The 16766-nt window shown below is 37.8% G+C and overlaps 1 protein-coding gene across 4 annotated transcripts in view; it reads right to left on the bottom strand.

Moving 5' to 3' along the window:
- Positions 1–13451, bottom strand: part of GAS2 (growth arrest specific 2) — a 152786-nt gene extending 139335 nt beyond the window's left edge. The window contains exons 1-2 of one of the 4 annotated variants that reach the window (XM_069091304.1): positions 13358–13451; positions 3100–3264 (exon numbers count right to left, since the gene is read on the bottom strand). In XM_069091304.1, the coding sequence (XP_068947405.1) occupies positions 3100–3247 (148 nt within the window). In that variant the 5' untranslated portion in view covers positions 3248–3264; positions 13358–13451. The other 3 variants (XM_069091303.1, XM_069091306.1, XM_069091305.1) reach the window with 3 other exon arrangements.
- Positions 13452–16766: the final 3315 nt, after the last annotated feature.

The following is a 16766-nucleotide window of genomic DNA, read 5'->3' as shown; positions in this document are numbered from 1 at the left end:
CTGGAGTATACTATTCTGATATTAGAATTATTCTTCTCATGATGAGAAGACTATTTTCAAAATGCCCACAATTACCAACCTTGATTGTAAAGAAATAATAATAGTGATAGATCATATTTACATAGGATTTTCTGAGCATTTTGCATATATTATCTCATTTGAACTTCTAAACAACCCTGTACAGAAAGTGCTTTAATAACTCTCATTTTACAGATGAAAAAATTGAAGCTTAGGGTAGACAAATGATTTACCTATAGTACCAAAGCTAGTAAGTGCCTGAGGCAGTATTTGAACTCAGGTCTTCTTGCCTCCAAATCCAGGGTTCAATACACTACCATGTTACATACTCTCTTTAAGGAAGCTTATAAAGACTCCTGGTCATAGGTTTTATGACTGGAGCTAAGTAATCTAGCATAACAATAATTACAGGGAGAATTATTCTAGTGGGCATAAGTCTTACTTAGCTGGTAAAGAAAGGAAACAATATATTTTTGACAGGTTCATAAAGGATAACACCAGTCCAAAGGTGCTAATAAATTATTAGTATAAAAGCTCAAAAAAACCTACAAAGTACCTAGGAGAAAATAAGACAACAGTGTTTAAGAGCTTCCAAAATTATGTGAACATTCTAGGACAATGAAAAAAAACAAAGATGGCATCCAAATAGTGCTGTTTTGGGAGTCAGATGACCTAGGTTCTGATACTAGTGATGCCAGTTGCTACCTGTGTGATGTTGGGCAAGATCTTTTCCCTCTCTAGGCCTCAGTTTCTTCATCTGTAAAATGGAAAGAGGTAGACTTTATGATAATTGTTAAACCCCTTTCATCTCTAAATCAACAACCATTAAAAAAAAAGAATGGAAAATAGTAAAAAAAATTTTTAAAAGGAGAGGAGAGACTTCGGGCTATAACAAGAACACTTTTAGGCTTTCTGAATGTTATGGATCTCCAGCAAAGATCTTAGAGAAACTTTCTATCTCATGAGCTTTGTGTAAGGGATCACCTTCAGTTCCTAAATTAGCTTCAATGTTTGTGAAAAGATTTCAGTAGGATTAGTGTTACAATAGGATCATGAGATGCAGAGATTTGGAATCAGAAAGAACTTGAGAGATTTAGTCATGAGTTACACCAATTTAGAGAGACCTCCACTGTAAATGTTCATATGGACTATTTGTGCCTGACCTGTGGTAGAGCCTTCCAAACTTGTACTGGTCTGATCCGCCATAGTCAGACACACTATCCCTTGACCCAACAGAGTGACATCATTTTAGTCCTCTGTGAGCACAAAGGACAACAACCAATCCAATCCTCTCATTTTACAAATTAGGAAACTGAGTCCTAGGAAAGTGAAGATTGACTAGGCAATAAGTAACAGAGCCAGGATTTGAACCCAGGTCCTATAATTACAACTTCCACATTCTTTCAACTGTACCACAACAGATCACCAAGGTGTCAAGATGATTCCACTTGAAGACTTGCAAAACTCTTCACATACTGGGACATTTTATCCTCACAATAACTCTATGTGGAATGTAGGGATAGCTATTAAACTTGTGATTTCACTGGTCCAAGGAGCTCCCAGTGAGGAAGTCCTTCTCCCAAAATAAGTTGCAACTTGCAGTGCTATAGAATTGCCCAGATCACTAAGTGGTGAAGTGATTTACCTAAGATTGCATGGCCACTAAGCATCACAGGTAGGACAGACATAATGCAAGACTTCCCAGTCCAGTGGCCAGCTCTCTACTTATTCTGGCATACTGCCCCTGAGTGTTCTATACATACAACAGGCATTATTATCCCTGTTTATACAGATAAGAAAACTGAAGCTCATAATTATGGGCTTATTAGTGACCCAGCAGCTCATAAATGTCATAGGTGAGATTTGAACCTTGAGTTACTTGACTTGAAGTACAATAGTAGCATCTCGCTAACTGGCCCCTCAAAATAAGTTAATGGGAAATATTTGCCAGTTAATCCTGTTTAGTTATTCTTAATACATTCTTCTTAAGTTTTAGTCAAGATTATTTTTTTTTAAGTTTTATTTCTCATCATCTTAGGAGAGAATATAGTGAATAGAGTCCCACACTGGGAGTCAAGAAAGGTTCAAATCCTGCTTTAGACACCTAGACCTTGGACAAATCATTTCCTCTTTAGACCTTAGTATTTTTAACTATAAAATATAGATAATAATAATATTAACAACAGATAACATTTGAATAGCCTTTAAGGTTGACAAAATTCTTAACATATTTAATTTCTATTTATATTCATCACATACCCCCACCACAACCCTTGCAGGTATGTGCTATTATTTTCATAATTTTACAGATAAGGAAGTTGAGGCAAGATGTCAAGTGACTTGTCCAGGGAGACACGGCTAGTAACTATTTGAGTCTGGATTTGACCCAGGACTTCCAGACTTATAGCACGTACCTCCTAAAGTTGCTTTCAGGACCAAATGATATGATATATATCAAGTGCTTTGGGAACCTTGAAGCATATTCTAAATGTCATTTATTACTATTACCATCTAAACACTTTACAAGTAAATAGTACTCTATGATTTAAAAAGCTATGCACCATATAATAAAAACATTGTGAATATTCTAGTCCTCATTTTGAAAATTGGAAAGTGGTCTTGCTAAGATCCCCAAAGTATAAAGAATTCAAAGTCAGGCTTACTGACTTCGTCACAAATCTTTCCAGTAGCCAATGAACCTGCTTCTTTAGGAAAATTCTCACAAAGTCTATGATTAAACAACATCAAAATTACCAATCAAATAAACCATTTTCCTTGGTGTATGGGAGTGGAGAGGTGAGGGAAGATGTCAAGCCAGCTGTTTGGCATTATGTAAAACAAACAATCCATTTTTCTTGAACTTTTCCACTTTATAAACTAATGTACTGCTGTCATGAAGAAACAGCCTATGTGAGACCTTGGGAAAGTCATTGAAATTTTCCACAGATTTCACATTTCATGGACACAAAATTGAAATATGACCAGCTTATCTTCTCATAGCTTTGTCACATGCTCATGTAAAAGGAGCTGTATGTGTAAAAAAAACAAAAACTACTTTCTGCTCAGATCTTAAAACCTTACCTAATAGGTTTGTTAACCACAAGGCAAGATCTTCTTTCATCGGCAACAAATTAGCTTCATGTCTGCTGGCCAGCCACTGACTATACTGATGCATATCTGAGAGTCCTGGGCCGCTTCGTACCTTTGGGCTCAGGGTTGTACACATCATTTATCTGGTTGCAATACCTGTTTGAGAAACAAAACAGTCGGGGTTGATTATAAAGTCTTACATTTGATTTCTGATGAATTTAGGTGATGACAAGTTGAGGCTCCTGAGATAATCATTGACCTGGTTCATGGGTACTTTGATGACAGAGAATATGATTAATCATTAAGCCACATCTTGTACCATTTTTTGTTTATCTGAGTTTGCTTCTGTTGACACTCACCCAGTCTGCTGATCATATTGGTAGGAAACATCCCAAACCAAAGGTCAAATACAAGAATCAAACTAGGTTATATGTTGGGGTTAAAACAGTACATTTAGTTCACATTTTGATAAACACAATTTCCTCCTGTCAGTATAGAGGGGGCAGATAGTGGGAACAGAATGTCACATACATTGTCACTTATGATAATGTTGGTCACTTTAACTTGTCTGATTTTCGTTCAAAGGGAAGGTCATTCATAGCAGGAAAAAATTTGGGATTTTTAAAAAATCAAAAAAAAATTTTCTCTTTAAAAGTTGTGATGCTATTTTGCTAAACAAAACATAGCAAAACATTGTCACATATATTTGCAATCTAATTCCAATTTTCTTTTAGATCAAAAGTTGAAATCTGACAGCTTTGAAAATCAATAACATTTTTACAATATACTTATAGTTTGTATCATATAATTCACGATTCAGAAATACTCATTCCTCTTTCAAATATTTGTTCCTTGTAGAAGGCTATTTACAGCAATGAGTACCCGCTAAAGAAATTTTAATTGACAATGGTTAATGATGACAACTAACATGAATGCAAAAGCATTATTCTCTGGCTTTGACCACGGGGATTTTTTAAGAGGATTTCATTACCTTCTTTCTATGTGCTTATCCTATTCTTTTATTATACACTTTTAGTGGAGGAGGTAGAATTGTAAGGAAAGGAGTGATGAGGAAAGATATGGATAAGATGAAAAGAACACTTAAGAAAGGATTTTTAATTGTAACAATGAATGTTTTCAAAAATATAAAAGATAAGACTCCTGAGAAGTTATAGCTTCTGTAACCATATGAAAATCATAAGCAAATAAGCTTTCAGGTCTAAGTACTTCATATAACTGTATCTGACTTTTAGAAAAAAATTCAGTGTCCACAATTGATAGGAGGGGCAAAATATACCAAAAAGGAATGGATGTGTAATCTTACTAGACCCATCAACACCTTATATCTATAAAACAAAGACAAGTTTCATTTTCTTCTGTCCCTTGGGAATGGGTTTCCTAGACCCCCACCTCCAAGGGAAATGATTAAGTTTCTCCAGACAGTCAGTATATGACTTTAAACTTAGCATATTATATATGTATTAGAAATGGGAAATGAGACTGAAGAATTAATTATCGAGCAGCCAATGTTTTAAATAAAGCAAGTTCACTAATTGTTCCAATTAGAAGCAAAGGAGTCTATTCTTTGGCCATCACATGGCCTGCTTATGAATCAGGCAGCAAAAATGCATGTGTGAAAGAGAAGATGACAAAACGATTGATCATATTTAGTACATTATGGAATTGTCAGATATTTGTCAATTTTCTAAGGAGTATTTTAAGAATATCTTAATGAACTAAAATTCAAATGTTCATTCCAATCACTAGTGTTGTGAACTGAACTTCTCACCCCGCAGTTAATCTGAAACACAAATATGTACATCCATAATCCCTTACTCTTTTTGTCTGCCTAAATCCTATACCTTTAAAAATTCTTAAAAAAAACAAATTTGTAGATTTTGTCTTTCCAGTGACTATGCAACTGTTACTCTTTCCCTAGTATTTAATTTTCACATTTAGAATTAGCTTTGGGGAAGAGAAAGCAATATTTGTCAGGTCTCCTGGGGCAGGAGAGCAAACAATGAAGGTACAATCCAATCACCTGTAGATTTGTATAAAAGTATTCTTTGGAAATGGTCCTTGTAAAGATATTCTTATAGAAACCTTCATCTCCTTACCAGGGAGAGAAGAGAAAGGGCCAGGGGTTAGGGGGTTAGAAGGAAAAAAAAAGGACTGGCACTCAAGTTTTGAATTTTCCTTGAAGGTGATAAATCCCCCTTAAAGTTTTGATACCTTTTGGCTGCCAAGGTCATAGAGCTGCTGAAATGTTTTGTAATCTGTCTGGCCATATGTTACCAAGTTGTCAGAAGAGGGAGCTGAGTTTCCTGTTGTTTATAACTTCTGCAGCTCATAATGACATTATTCATATAAAGTGCTACAGCCTCTCCCTAAACTCAGTGATTAAATACTAGAAGCCTAAACACTTGCCCCAGTTCTTTTCATAAAATATTACTCCTCCAAAAGGCAACACTTCCTAGGGCGGAAAATCCAACCTCCAAATGCTTGCCTAGAGTTCCTATAGGCTAACTTCCTCAATAAAACATCTAAGCAATAATACATTTAGCACATGACTCATACATTTAAATAACTAATTGAAAGCTTTAAAAGGTTACCTCTAAAATGTCTTTCTTCTTAAGAAACAATCTCTCCCACTACTTTCCTGAAAGTGAGATGCAGTGGTTCAGTAACTTTACCTAGGCCCTATTATGGATGCCCCAACTCACATTTATGCAGCACAGTCCTATTTTGCACTTTTTTTTTTGCAAGAAGACAGCTTCGATTCTTAGGCTCATTGTCTAGCCCAGAATTCAGTCCAGGATAGTTTACAGTGCACCTAATGGCATGTAACAGTTTTCAACCAGCCAGAGGGATAAATATCTACCCCCTTCATCCCAGGAAACAGAGCAGTTCTTATGTTCCTTTACAGTGGCACCTTTATTTGTCAGGCAGCTTGGACTGTGCTTCGCCAGTAATGTAATTCAAACTATCTTCTAATGTTTGCAAATGATCACTGTGTAGAAACAATAAGAGTAATGTAGCATTTTTTTTTTTTTTGGTGTGTGCCTGTAGACTGTCTTTTTGATGTACTTAATTAGCTAGTGGGATGGAGGTACAAGAGGTAGGGGGTGGGGCTTTGTGGATGAGCAATACAATAATGAAGTTATCCAATTCAAGTTTTCCTAGTAATGTAAGCACCTAAAGTCACTGCCATGCTTGGATGTGTCCACTGCTTAGAATTCCTTATGAAATGAATGAGAGGTATCAACTCAGTTTCTCCTATCCTTATGATCACATTTCCAGGAACATTACTAGCTGTCATGGTGTGACTTAGTAGCACTGTTGAAAATCACCTATGAACTCTGAATTTATACTCAGAAGAGGGCTTAATAAAGAAAATGGAATGGAACCCAGGTGGCATGGTCAAAATCAGAGTTTAGAAGAACTGATAGCATCTGTATTGCAGTTTGCCCTCCAGATGACTAAAAGATGGTAAAGAGAGCTAAAAGGAATTGGAATTGCTTGTGCTAATGGAGAAATGCTTTGAACATGTGGAAATTTGGTAGATTTATGTAGGAAAAATTTCAACTACATTATTCTTGGGCACTAGAATTTTTTTCATGGAACCATGGATCTAGAAGAGGCAACACAGGGTAGTATGTAGAGATCAAGTCTCAAAGCCAGGAAGACCAAAATTCAAGTCTCACCTCTGACACACACAGGCTGTATGACTCTGACACCTAGAACGTCCCAGGTTCAGTATCTATACTCTATCCCTAAGAACTAGAACTGGAAAAGGTAGCAGTCTAGCTCACTCTGTTATTTTACAAATGAAAGACCTCAGATCCAGAAAGAGAAATAACTTATTTTCAAATAAATCATACTAGTAGTAAGTAGCAAAGACAGGATTCAAAGCCAGACTCTCTGCATTCATTGTGCTGCCTCATCAATTGCCAAGAAAACTTATGTCAATTTAAAAGATCCTTAAAACTGGGATAGGAAGGAGTTAGAGAATAAATGGCATCTTGCTCCTTCCGGCTCTGATTCTGATACTATGGGAACTTCATCTGTTCTTTTGACAAGTAGAGGACTGGAACCCTAGGACTACTAATTTATTAAAAACTCCACTTTATAAAGAAAAAAATAACAGCTAACCAAACATAGAGTTCTTCTGAATACTTAATGATAAGGTCTTTCTCCTTTCATGGTTGAGAGGTTCTAGAATAACAATTAAGATGACACTTGAACCAACACCAAGGCAAATGAAGAAGCTAATGATGCAATGACCGAAAGATCACGTTTAAAATATTGGTACAGTCTACTGCTCTGGGATCCCTGATTTTGCAGGCAGAGGATATCTCAATAATGACAACTGTAAATAATGAGCTTTTTTGTAGATTTCTAGAGCTCTATTAACTGACCAAAATGGTATACTATTCAAGTCTGCTGATCCCAGAATCAGAATGTTAGTTCTGGATCAGTCTATGATGTTGAACACAACATGTTGAAAGAAATAGCTATTACTGAGTAACAGTTATTTGGGAATGAAAGAAAAATAAGACTATCACTTCAGTCTGAGGTGAGAACACTCCAGGTATCACCAGTACTGTGCTTTTTTGCCACAGTGAGGTGTCTATTATTTTTATTTTTTAACTTCATTGTAAACTAAAATAGGAATACTCTTTTGTTTTCTTTTCAATTACCATTTGGACTAGTCATGTAACCTCTCTGGGCATCAGTTTTCTAATCAGAGAATAAGAACGGATGAACTCTAAAATCTATCCCATGTTTATATCTCTGGTTGATTTATGGGATCAAAAGCAACACAATCAACGTAAGTCTCAAATGCTTTATACATAAAATGAGAGACATCCTTAAATGGTAGGCTGAAAGGTTGGTTTGGAACAAAAAGGAGTTTCAGAATGTTTCGTTTTTTAAAAAAATCAAAATAAAATTCAGACTCAGCAGATGCCTTGGAGGCCATCTAGTCCAACCTATCCATACTTGCACAGGAGTCCCCTCGACAACATTTGCAAATAACCACTGTGTGGAAACGATGAAAGCAATTTAGCATTTGTGTGTACATGCTGGCATACATGAGCATCTAGATTTTTTCATAGATACCCACTGGAATAGAAATATAAGAAGTCTACAACAGGGAGTCAGGTAGGGTTCAGTGGATGAGCAATATAATAGTGAAGTGATCCAATTCAAATTTTCCTAGGAATATAAGCACCTAACATCACTGCCATGCCATGTCACATTTCCACTGCTTAGAATCTCTCATGAAATGAATAAGAGGTATTAATTCTTTATGTTCACATCTCCAGGAACATTACTAGCTGTCATGGTGTGACTCAGTAGCGTTGCTGAAAATCACCCATGGACTCTGTAAATTTAGATTTAGAAGAGGCATGAAGAAGGAAAATAGAATAGAAACAGTTCAAATGGCCAAAATTTGAGTTTGGATTGGAATTATCTGAAGACATTAAGTGATTATCCATCTTTACGATCTTTAATGAGGGGTGACCAACCACTTCCCAAAGCAACCTGTTTCTTTTTGGAATGATGCTAATAAAAACAGAAAGCTTTTCTTAGACAAAGCCTAGATTTTGCTGCTCGTACCCACTGCCTCTGGTTCTATCCTCTGTTGTAAATAGAACAAAACCAAATCTTTTTTTTTTGGCAAGCTAGGTAGGGCAGTGGATAGTGGACCAGGCTGGGAGTCAAAAAGACTCATCTTTGTGAGTTCAAATCTAGTGGCAGATACTTACTACATAAGTGACCCTGGGTAAGTCACTTAACCCTGTTTGTATCAGTTTCTCATCTGCAAAAACAAGCTAGAGAAGGAAATGGTAAACCACTACAGTAACTTTGCCAAGAAAACCCTGAATGGGGTTACAAAAAAACTAGACACTATTGAACAAACCTTCTTTTACTTGGCAATTCTGAAAATACTTGATGACAGTCCTCATGTCTACGTTAGGTTCCAGGTACAATGTTTTATTTCATAAAACCTGATTGCATATTTTAAATAAAACATGCATTTATTTAAGAAGTGGACCTAAAAGAATCTAGTTGTGAAATGAAGGGTATATTTCTCAGTGTTATTGCTGCAGTAGTAAACTGTGAGAGTAGTAGATCATTCTTCCCATCTGTTGTTACTTAGTTCAATTACTGCTAAAAAAAAAAAAAAACCAACATTAGGTGCTCCTTACTTGGAGAACCAGTTAACTGTGCTCTCTGATGTTATAGGCTATACCTCAAAACCTCACAACTTACCTTCTTAATGTGCCCCATGGGCTACCAGAGGGAATAAGTTTAACAATGTGGATAGCTCATCAGCATCCCTCACCCCAATGGGGGAAGGGAGGCTTAAAGCACATGAGTTAATGGCACTCTCTTTAGGGGTGAAGGACAAAATCATTTCCTAAGGGTGAGAATCCAGAAATCCTAACACTTGAACTATCCCCTACTAGGAAACAACTACAACAACAACAACAAGGATTTTCACTAAATAAAGGTTTTGGTGGTTTGATTCATGTGAAAGATTGACTCTCCAAAATATAAACATGACTTTAAAACTATATTTTCCTAAGCATTTTTAACCAAGAAAAATTCCGTATCTCAGGGTCTAACAAAAATATGCCATACAAAGTTACACCAAAAAAGTTAATGTTTCTGAACCAATTTCTGCCCATAAATGAATTTTTGTAAAAATTAAGAACCATGCATAAATTTGTCAAAGTCTGTTTGTATATGTGTACATGTATACAAGTATTTATATATGCATATAAAATACACAGACATGACAATAAAAGTTTATCTATGAAGTATATAGACAACATGACAAATCATGAATACCTTATGAGGTCTGACTCTAAGGGCACAGAAAGACTTTAGAAAATAGCTTTTTCATCTCCCTAACTTCCCCAGCTCCCTAACATCTGAAGGCCAAATAAAGTCACACAGCTCTGGTACCTAGAAGCTGGCACTGAATCTTAAACTCTTAATTCCCAACTTTACTCTCTAAGCTACACTTCTCATGACTTTTTTTTAACCTGTTAATACAAGGTAGCGTAGATTCCTACATAACTCCGATATAAACATTACTTCAATTAGAGAAATATGGTTTTATTATATCTAAATGCAAGGGTCACACATTCCTTATTCTCCAATATGACAAATAATAAAATGAAGGGACCAGATTTCATTTCTAACATTACAAGGGAGTCCAGTTGCTTACTATTTGGTCTATGGTACCAACAAACTGTGCCAATTTAACACACCTGAACTTCAAACCAAATTAGCTCTCACCATAGAGTTCAAGTCGAGTGGGAAATTGCCTTTGAAAGCCATTAATCAATAAAAGATTTTAAAAACTTAGATCAAAGTGTGATCTTGGCTGATAAAATAAACCCTAATTCAAAAGAAGCCTTTGTTTTCTCTATTATTAATAAAAGTTAAGACAAAATTTGTGCTAGGCTTAAAACATACTATACTTGAGTTAGTTCGTTACTATAACTACTATATATTGATATGAAAGTACCTTTAGGACCTTGGTTTAAAGCCAGAATACACACACACATACATAAATATGCATACATGTATACTTAGATACATACACACATACATACCAATTAGAAACTTCAGGGAAATAGTACTTCTTTACAAACGCCCAGGTGTAATGGGGACGGCAAAAAGAGCCAAATCATTGGATTAAAAAGTAAAATAGAAGGACCTTTAGAGGCCATCTAATACAACTCTCATTTTAGCAATGAGGAAACTGAAGCCTAGACACATTAGGTGACTGGCCCAATGTCACACAGGTGAAAAATGAGAGTTCGGATTTGAATCCGGGTCCTCTGCCTCTAGACTGTCCTATGCCCCCTCCCCCACCTCTGTGCTTCTTCTGTAAAGTTCGTTTCATCATTAAAAAAAAAGTTGAGAAGAAACCCATGTGTGTTTTTTTGCCTCATTTGTAGTTAAAAAAAAGTCTAAACGTAAAATTATTTACCATTTATGTCACAACTACTTGTATCAGAAGTGCCCTCACTTGACATATTCGGTGAGTGGTGTGTTATGAACAAGTCAAATCCCATTTGCTAAGCGAGGGCATGATTCTCAATGGATTCATTCTCTACTTGAACAAGGCTTGAAGTTTTCACAAACACACTATTCCAAGGTGGACTGATGGTCTAGTTCACCAGACAACAACTTGTTGCTCCTGATGACCTATCAGCCCTCATCAAATGAGTTCTACCGAAGTCACTAAGTTTCAATGAAACCACAACCCCCCAACGCCAAACCATCTAGCTTGCCAGCAAATGCACTCTAAAGTTAACACGAAGTCCTAAACCTTAATACGCCTGGTGGCAGAAATCACTGTCAGAGACCCCATGAGTATCCTCCGGGGAAGGCATGTGTTGCATATATGTCCCAATGCCTCAATCTTTTATGTACCTCAGTCCCTTACCTTCTATTAAGCAGTGAAAGCAGAGGAAGCCATGTTGGAGATGACCACCACCTCCAGCTCTGCAGTCAGGGGAGAGCATTCCTTAGAAAGGAATTCATTGATCAATTGCAAAGGCCAGACTGGACAAAGCCAGCTGCCAGGAAGCGAAAGACCAGTCAGCAAGGAAAACCTCTCAGCTTTAAGGCTTTCAGAGAGAACGACGAACTGCTCTACTTTTGGCCTCAGCTAATCTCAAGGGAGACGCTTGGGGAGGGGACGGAAGGTGTGCTTCCTCTCCCCTGCTGGCCCTCCCAGCTCTCGGCCTCAGCGGCAGGACACCAAATGCTGCCTTGGGCAGAGTGGTCAGATGCAGATCCTATTTCAACTGCACAAGGGTTCCCATACATCATTGATCTAAGATGGCTAGGGCTCCCTCTCCCCTCTCCTCCGACGAAATACTGCAGGCTAGAGACAAGAAGGACCAGAAATGCAGAAAGGAATGCAGAGAGGGCAAAAGGAAGACTGAGAGCCGGGATGGGGGTGGGGGATAATGGGGTGCAAGATGCAGAAAGGGGGCCATGGTTTCCAAGACCTTCAAGCAACCGAAGGGCACTACAAGCTAAATTTCAATTCTACTTCCTGGTGAAAGGGAGATTTCTGAACCTGTCCCCGTTTTGTCCTCTGCCACCCAGGCAAATCTAATCATACTTAGAAACTCTCCCGAAGGCTTTGTACCCGTTTGACTAGTTAAAAGAATAAATGCCCACGAGGATGAGTTGAAGGTTTGGCTCCCTTGAGAATTTTAAATCATCGCTTTTCCAAAAACTTAATCAGGTTTGGAAGCAAGCTGCATTTTTTTAAAGGTTGCCTTCACTGTCCTGAAAAGACTAAACTCTGGTTAGCTCATCAGTTGAGAACAGGGTTGCCACACTCCCCCCTCCCATCCCCATTACTAGTATTGTTCTGTTCCTCATCGGCTCTTGCTTTCTTAACACTAGGGAAAAAAAAAAAGTCAAGACCTGACTCAGTAACAGCCTCCCCCCTGCCCTCTCTGTGTATAATCAGGACACTAATTAGATGCTCTCACTTCTCTCCCTGGTTGGCTAGAGCTGCACGAGCCCTTTTTTTTCCGCACTGCAGGCATTTGCCACTGCCTTTGACTGCTGTGTATGCTAGAAACCTACTACTACTTGCAGTAGGCAGCAAATCACCCCCACGCCCCCGAGGTGCTGAGGACGGCCACTCTGTCTTAAACAGCGCTAAAGTGTCCCCTATTGCCTCTGCGAGGTTCGATGCACATGAATCTCTGCCCTCCCCTCTCCCCTCCCGAGGCTTATTTGTTTTCTGTGAAAAAGAGCTCAGCCCCCAAAGCAGGCACTCCTGCTCCAGCAAACGTCCTCCCTCCCCAATCTCCGCATTGCCGTGACTGCGGCTGCTGAAGTTGGGGAGAAAGCCGCGTGCGCGCCCAAGGCCACTGAGCTGCGGGCACTCCTCACCGCAGCGTCTATGAGCTCTGGTTGCTGCTGCTGCTTCTGCTCGTGTCTTTCCTGCCCTGCTGCTGGGGCTCTGAGGTCGCCTCCTCTGGAAGTCAGTCCCGCAGGTCTCTCCTCCTTACCCCACCAGCAGCAGCAGCAGCTCTGACTCCAGCAGACGCTGAACCTCTCTTCAGACTTGTCTGGGCGCTCCACTTGGTGATGTTTGGGAAAACGATTTCCACCCCCCTAACCCCCCCTTGCCAGAAACAGATTTCCTACATTTCATCAGTCCACACAGACTGAACGGAAGTAAAATGCTTACTTTTTCTGCTGGACGGCAAACGCAATTGACACTGATTTACCCTTGAAACGCTAAGATATTATATTACAAGCCCTTGGCAGCAACTCCGAAAGTCAGGTCCAACCTCCCCGCCCCCCAGTCCCCCAAATACTGACCTAAGGAAGACCAAAAAAAAATCTATTTAACTTCAATGTTTTCACAAAGTAAATGGTTTTAGCATAATATTAAAACTGGATGTTGAAACAGTTTTGGCTTTTTTAGCCAGCGGTTTTACAATTCCAGGGTCATATGTGTCTCATTATATTCTCTAGTAACTTTTTTTAAAGACCCTCTTCGTTCTAAAGTGAACAATACACTTCCTTAAAATGTGATTATTTTAATTGAAAATGCCAGATTTTAGACAGGGCTTCAAACTCACCGCTGTTTTCGCTTTGAGAAAAGAAATATTATCCCACCTTGCCTTCACTCAGCAAACCTGTTTAATGCTGAAACGCACAGACAATTTTCCCCAACTGTTGTTTATTAGGAGGGTATAATCTGGGAGGAGAAGAGCTCTGTTCCGAATTGCAAGGGGTTGCAGGGGTAGAAGAACAGATGTTCTTTTTCCCACTTCACCTCACGTGTATGAGAACCCTTCACTTGTTGAGTTTACTTACATATCACATTATCACTTTCCATTTGGTGTATTTCAAAAGAAGTGCACTTTGAAGGGAAAGGGTTTCTTTTTTTTTCCTTTAACTTCATTTCCTCTTTAATTCATGGAAATGAAATAATAGGTGGCACAATTGTTGTCATTGAATATGACTCCCTTGAAAATTAAGGGAACTAAAAATTTAAGACTATACTAAATGGGAAGTAGAGAATTAAGATAGATGTTTTGAAATAGAAGAGAAGAAATTATTTTTATTAAATTATATCTATCAATTGTAAGCAGTTTTTTTTTTTCCTAAATCACCTAGAACTTTGTGATAAGTTAATGCCACAGTATCAGGAGTGCAATGGGAGTGAGCATTTGGGCACTCCATTGAATGATTTGTCATACTTTTAAAATATGAGTTCAATTTAATCTTTTAAAAATACCAATACATTTTGTTTTCGCCCAATCATTTATTCTTAAGACTCAGTTCCATCCCACCCCAACATCCTACCACCCAAGGGAAAGAAAAAAAAAACTACCTATGCTTTCCATGGTTTTAAGTGACAGTGTCTTTATAAAAAGGCCTATAATTTTTTTTCAAACATCAGAAAACCCTTAGAAAACTATTCTGATGAGATGTTGTAAATGAATCTGAAACACATAGCTTAAATTTTCCACAAATGTCATAGAGATTTAACTATTACAGAGAAAGGACCCTAGCAAAACAACTTACATTTTCCATTACATTTAAAGGAAAAGTTACACAGATCACAAAAAGTGTGAAAGAAATTGTTGTAACCATATACAATGAAAAAAGACACTTACTAGGTTAGCTGGACAGGTAATCTGTTGTTTGAGCATATAGATTAAATTATCACATGATGTCCCATAGGCTTCTTAAACTTAATATATCCAAAATTGAATTCTCACAAAACCCACCTTTCTTCCTAAATTCTCTATTTATGTCAAGGACACAACAAATCTTCCAAACACTGAAGTTTATAAGGTAGAAGTCACACTTACTCTTTCCTTTTCCTTCCCATGTCCAATGAATTGTGAGTTCTAGTTCCTCCTCATTTCACATGTCTTCAACTCTCTGCTCACAAAGGAGCCAGCCTACATTATAATATATCCCTGCTTGGTCTCCCTGCCTCAAATCTCTCCCCTTTTCTATCCTTCTTCCACACAGCTGCCAAATGGTATCTCCAAAGCATAGGCTGGATCACATCACTCACTTGCTCAAAATGTTCCATCACCTTCCTATTATCTCTAAGATAAAAAACAAACTCTTCTTTTTGACATTCAAAGTCCTTTAAAAGATAGTTCCAGCCTATTGTGCAGATTGAATATTTTTCCCCTCACCCACTCTATGCTGCAGCCTCACTGGCAATCTATATCACTGGAAGGAAGGAGCACCAGCAATTAAATCATCTATCTATCTATCCATCCATCTATCTATCTATTAAATGAGGGGGATGAAATGGAAAAGAAGTAAGTCATCACATAAGACCCAAACACTTTGTATTTCACCATCTTAATCTTTAACATACTCATGAACAGATATTAATTTGAGTGTCCATAAGGGTGCACAATGAGATATCCTAATGTCCTTCAAATTGTTAGACATGTTCTTTGCACTTGAAGATCTTATACTTGGACCCAAGCCCAATACAAATGGTATTGTCTATACTCAATTATGTAAAAAAATAAAGTGGAGGAAGGTGACATATTTGTCTATGTCACCCCTAAACCCTTTTTCTAGGGGGAAAAGGCAGGTGTAGAACACTGAAAGATAAAAGTTAAGAATTATTCTCTTTTTGTTTTCCAGTGGGATTATTAGTTCTATTTAGTAGATCTTGGGCTTATACTATGAAGAAAAACAAATTCCAACAAGATTTGTAACCTGTGCTCATTCCATGCCCTCTTATGTTCCATTTATTATTTACCTTTGATCCTAAAAGTAGTGCTAATAGTGTAAAGAGAGTAGCGAATTTAAACAGCTGCCTTTGCTGGGAGTCTCAGGGAATTCACTCTTATAAGGAATGGGTAGAGAGCTACACAACAAATAGAAGAAAGCATGATATCTGTAAATTGATGACAGACCAAGGGAGTTACTTTCTCCCATTACCCTTGATATTAATACTTTCTATTCACCTTGTGAAGAATTGGGGAGTAATTGGCAGCTATCTTTGTAGATGGATTTGCTGACCACCATTCAGGGTACTATGGGTAAATGACAACTGATATTAGAATAAGAAAGGTTTCCATGAGATAGATCAGAGCAACCAGGATTGTGGCCTCTAAGTCAAGAAGCTATAAATTACTCATTATGGCTGATGGAGATAAGCATTCCAGAGTGAGTTAAGCTCTAAAAGGGAGACATAAAATACAAGAAGAGGAGAAACCTTTATCTATCCCTAGAATGCCAGCTGTTAATCGCAGTGGTTAGTTAGCAAACAGTAAAAAATGCTTCCTCTTTCTGTACTTACCCTATTTTTTCCTGCTATGTTCCATGACATTGAGATGTAGTCTGAGAAATGCTCCTGGTCTCTTAACCCTTTCTCCAACTTTCAGACACATGTATTTCAGGAATTTCTTATACCATACTCAACAAACTGGTAAGGCAACAAGGAGGAAGCATTCAAAGGTGACCAGAGGAGGACAGCTCCATGTAGATGTGCTTAATTGTCTTTCCATTTTTGCTGTATGCAATAAACTATATGAGCAAAGCACAATGAACATTTGAATGTTCTTCACATAGAGATAATGACTATAGAGACAGTAAAGACAGAA

The sequence above is a fragment of the Petaurus breviceps genome, unplaced genomic scaffold, assembly GCF_028583685.1.
Source record: "Petaurus breviceps papuanus isolate PSGF00001 unplaced genomic scaffold, PetGlider_PUasm1.0 188, whole genome shotgun sequence".
NCBI lineage: Eukaryota > Metazoa > Chordata > Mammalia > Diprotodontia > Petauridae > Petaurus > Petaurus breviceps.
The sequence above is the reverse complement of the archived record's forward strand: the minus strand, read 5'-3'. Positions and strand labels throughout refer to the sequence as shown.